Source organism: Alosa alosa, chromosome 20 (genome assembly GCF_017589495.1).
Source record: "Alosa alosa isolate M-15738 ecotype Scorff River chromosome 20, AALO_Geno_1.1, whole genome shotgun sequence".
Classification (NCBI taxonomy): domain Eukaryota; kingdom Metazoa; phylum Chordata; class Actinopteri; order Clupeiformes; family Clupeidae; genus Alosa; species Alosa alosa.
The window spans coordinates 23,541,815-23,546,814 of record NC_063208.1 but is presented as its reverse complement, the minus strand read 5'-3'; the positions used below and the strand labels follow the sequence as shown (position 1 = coordinate 23,546,814).

At 44.4% G+C, this 5,000-nt stretch overlaps 1 protein-coding gene across 1 annotated transcript in view; it reads left to right on the top strand.

Annotated features, from left to right (window-relative positions):
- The window catches only part of ppp1r9a (protein phosphatase 1, regulatory subunit 9A), a 46,733-nt gene that overhangs the window by 22,973 nt on the left and 18,760 nt on the right, over positions 1 to 5,000 (top strand). Inside the window, 1 exon segment of the mRNA XM_048229297.1 lies at positions 4,163 to 4,318. Within this exon segment, the coding sequence (XP_048085254.1) occupies positions 4,163 to 4,318 (156 nt within the window).

Below are 5,000 nucleotides of genomic sequence, written 5' to 3'. Positions count from 1 at the left end.
ACCCGGGAGATTGTGTGCAGACACTGGGGTTTGTATCAGTTGTTGCAGGTGCCCAACATGATTTCTTCTAAGGATTCATCCTGTACCAGACACCTGTCTTTTTTCTTGTGCATTTGTGTTCCGTGCTTGAAGTATACGAGTAAGGTCTGTACTAGAGAAAAGGAAAGTCATGAATTGTTCAAACTTCTCCTCAGGTTTGCTGGAAACAAGCACAGTCATATAACCTGGTAGATGAAAGCTGGAATCATGATGTCTACCCTCTTTAATGTGCATGCTAGTTTCTCTCTCATCTAAGCAAATTTGGCAGATATCCCAAGGTTGATTAAGTCCAAGCTTCCCACACAAACATAAAATGCACAGTGAATTACAATGCAGATGATTAGTGGTTTGTGCATTTTGCATGTTGATAATTTGTGTACAATTATGGTCTCTCTGTATATTTCATTATGTACTAGAAATTATAGATGATTTTATTTTTGAATGAGAAACTGTAGCAGAGCTTGCATTCAACACACTCAGCCTCACAAAGAAATAAGGATGACCCTGTTAGTGACAGTCTGTCGGGCAGCCCTAAAGCACAGGTGATTTGTTTTTCACACATTAAACACAGACAGATAAACGCATTTCGGTAATGCTTGCCTCCGTTGCCATGACAATAGGCAGCTACATTAACGCATCACTGCGAGACCTCACAAAAGCACCCAAGTAATTAGATACCAACACTCAGGCGGTCATAATCACGCCTATAGGGGCAGCGGCAGACGTTAGCAGCTCCCTCTTATGATTTGAGGACTGGGTGATCATTTCAAGTGCCAAAGAAATGTCAAGGTGTCAAAGAAATTATTTGTCCTTGTAAGACGCCATACAATTTAAATGCTATAACGTGCATCAGGGGGTTGGGTGGTGGTGGAGGCAGTGCTGGTGTTAGTGGTGGTGGTGGTGGTAGTGAGGGCATTTAATGGTATTCAGGCACGCGTCCTTCATTACTTGTCAGTGGAAATGCACATCGGGGCTTGGATTCGGGTGTCTTCGGGTGTCTAATGCGGGGCTGTCGAGACACTGGCAGCCCGGAACAGCCCATGCTGCTCTCTCTCTCTCTCTCTCTCTCTCTCTCTCTCACCTGCTGTAATGCTACCTTGGCTTGAGTTGTCTCAGTGTGAGGTCTTGCATACACACACAGACACACGTCACACATTTGAGTCCTCCAGCGATCCCTCCATTATGTTCTCCATTAGTCACAGCATTAGGCTAATAAACATGCGCAGGTTGGAGATGTCTGCGTACAAGACAGTCTGTACTGGATTCTTTGGTGTATTTTAAATGTTTAGAGGGTGTGCCTGAGAGAGAGAGAGAGAATAGAGAGAGAGTATGTGTTATACCCAGGGTATAGGTACAGTGGCTTTTCACAACAGTCATAATGTTATTTATTGTTTGCTGGTCTTAAGACGTGTCATGTGTATATGTTTCCATTTGTGTGTGTGTGTGTGTGTGTGTGTGTGTGTGTGTGTGTGTGTGTGTGTGTGTGTGTGTGTGTGTTTGTGTGTCAGCTCTAGGTGTAAGATTGTGGATTGGATTAGTGCAATATCAGGGAAATAAGGATCCTGATGGACATAAGTGTAAAGGGTCTTACAGAGTAGTACTGTGTGTGTGTGTGTGTGTGTGTGTGTGTGTGTGTGTGTGTGTGTGTGTGTGTGTGTGTGAGAGAGAGAAGGGAATGAGATGAGAAACAGAGTTAGAGATGGTGAGTAAAATAAATTGCACAAATGAAAAAATAAAATAAGGGAAAGGCGGGATGAGATAGAGAAGAAAGAAAGAAAGACAGGAAGACAATAAGTAAGAAAGAAAGAATGTAAGAAAAGAAAAGACAGAAAGGTCCCCTCCAGAAATGTCCTGCTGGGTGGATTAGCACAGCAGCTCAGCATAAGCAGCTGCCTTAGGCTGCTGTCCATGCCAGCACTGGTCAGAAACAGGACAACAACAGCCTAATACACACACACTCTCTCTCACTAACACATTCACTCTCTCACTAACACATTTACTCACTCACCAATAAACACAGGCATTTCCTAATACATATACACATGTGCTCATGATCTAACACATGCACTTGCTCGCTAATGTACACACATGCACTCACTCGCTAACACACATGCACTTGCTCACTAATACACGTGTGCTCACTCACTAATACACACACATGCACTCGCTTACTTATATACATACATGCACTTGCTCACTAATCCACACACATGCACTCACAAACTAATACACACACACATGTGTTAACTCACTACAGTAATATACATGTGCTCACTCACTAATACACACACATGCACTTTTACATTGAGTACCCGTGTACAGTTCTGTATTTGCCCCTTTACTCCCCATTATAAAACCAAATAATTATTTTCAGTGGGCCAATGAAAAGTATATGACCACCAACCACATACCTGCATGCCTCTTTTGCAAGCAATTGAAGGGGCATGCAGAGACATTGAGGTGGGGTCAGTTCAAAAGTGGACATGGCACACATGGTGATATTTTCCCCCGTTGCCTAGCCCGAGAGGATATCGCCTGTGATGTCGACGAGGACTTGTGGTTAGATCTGAACAGAAGGCAGGATCCATAATCCCTCCCCCCAACCCCACCACACACACAAGAAAAAACATATTTTTTTCTTTTTGAATTTTAAAAAAAAAAAAAAATTATTTCTCCAGTAATTGTTTTTTTTCTTTTTACTATTGTTTTGTTGCTGCATTTTTGTTTAGAGTAGGCCTACATTTACTTACAGCATTACATTGATGTAGTGGTGAACTGTGCATGTGTGTATGCTTTTGTTGAAATAATTACAGTTTTAGAGAGGACTGTTGAGTTTTCATTGCAGTGATTCATTTTGCCATACATGTGAGTTGTTTATCTCCAAGTGCTATGTCTTTTTTGGCTGTGTGTAGAGTTCTGCAAAAAGTGTGTAGGCAAAAACCTTAATATACATACTCATATAGAAATGCGTATTCAACTATGCCATATAGCAATGAAATGAAAGACTTCATTAATTCATTATTCGTGTAAAGATATATTTGAATGTGCCGCCACTCTCACACAATCTCACAAACTCAGTCATACAGTACACTCACTCTGGAGAAGATCCTGCAGTGCACATGAAAAGGGTCAGTGGGTAGTTCCTCCTCTGCACTGTGTGTTACTGTAACATCTGGGGCTTTTCATAGAGCGCAGTCGGCCCCGCCTGCTTCCTGGAGCCTTAGTGCCTTCCTATAATGTAAACCCTGGCACAGACCTATAGACTAATAGAGGCTGACATTCTGAAACGAGCTAATTGCTCTCCTGTGGCCAAGCCAGCACAGAACAGCAGCACTCAGTAGCTTCAGCCTGCGTGTAGAGCAGAGTGGGAGGAAAACTCACTTTAATCTCCGCTCATATACCTCCAGGTGCTTTACATCGATCAAAGGCCCATCCATTCACTGGGCATATGTGTGTTTGTGTGTGTGTGTGTGTGTGTGTGTGCATGTGTGTGTGCGGACGTGTGTGTGTGTGTGTGTGTGTGTGTGTGTGTGTGTTGGCATGTGTGTTATTGTGTGTGAAATGAAAAACGAAAATGCTTGTCAAAGTAGGCACACCTGTCTTGTCAGACACAAAGTTTAGAGCAGTCGGGCTAAACCATCTCACCTTAAAAACATTTGCATCCCTTCAAGTGCAAGAGTGCAGGCAGCCGAGCATGAACATCATATCTCTCAGTATCTGTGCTATTCAGCTCTGTTACCTCAGGCTTCAGCTTTCTAGTGAAAATTTACTGTTTTAGACAGAACCTCATAGTAGAGCACACACACACACACACACACACAGTGTGTTTGAGTGTGAGTGCGTGTGCGTGTGTAAATTTGACATACTGTACTGGTCAGTGTCTCACAACTACAGTGATTCTAACCTATCCTCCAGATTTATAGCTCTAGTGTTGCCATTAGCATGTTTATCTTCTGCTGGCTTATCTTAAGCCTTGTACAAGATGCACTGGTGCTGGACACCCCCCTTATCCCCACATCTGTGGCTATGCGCCGGTGAGTGTCTTGGTCAGATGTGAATGTCTGGATGGTTTGGTTTTGCAAGGTGAAATACTAACGCTAGCGGCTCTTATGCCTTGTCTCAGACGGGGGAGTACGCCACCGACGAGGAAGAGGACGAGGTGGGGCCGGCCGTCACTAGCGGCGAGATGACCATCGAGGTGTTTGACCTTCCCGAGACTGAGGACGTCATCTCGCCCTCCGACCTGGATGCCACCAAACTGTATCAGAAATTCCGAGAGGTACAAAAGTGACCCCAAAGTAATCTTCAGCTCAAGGAGTTTTGTTTCATTTAAAAATAGACCTGCAATCCCTTAAATACACTGTTTTAGTGATACTGCCGATGTCCGCAGATAGTGATGGCTGTGCTCATGTAGTTTTGTGAGCCGGTCTGGCAGGAAAATCCTCCTTGTGTAACCATGAGATCTTACTCCATCACTCAAATTGCCTGAGCCGTGTTACATGGCTCCCGATGTTGAAAATATCAAATCCCAGCATCCCATAGCCCATGCCCTCCTCCACTTTGTCCTCACTACATTCCTCTATCTACATGCCACTCCCTCCTTCCCTCCCTTTCTCACTCACTCACTCACTCACTCACTCACTCACTTACTTATTTACTCACTCACACACACGACACACTCTCTCCCTCTCTCTCTCTCTCTCTCTCTCTCTGTCTCTCTCGCTCACTTACAAACACACCCTCTCTCCTTCAATCACTTACACACACACACACACACACACACACACACACACACACACACACACACACACTACTGATCCCTTCTGGACCGTCGATCCCTCTCTCCACTCCTGTCTTCCCGTGTGCCTGAGAGACAGGACTTGTGATTCCTGAGTGCAGCACTGATGGTTGGCCCGTATGTGGCAACCATCGCTGTGCAGCTCAGGCCCAAGAGCTGGGCG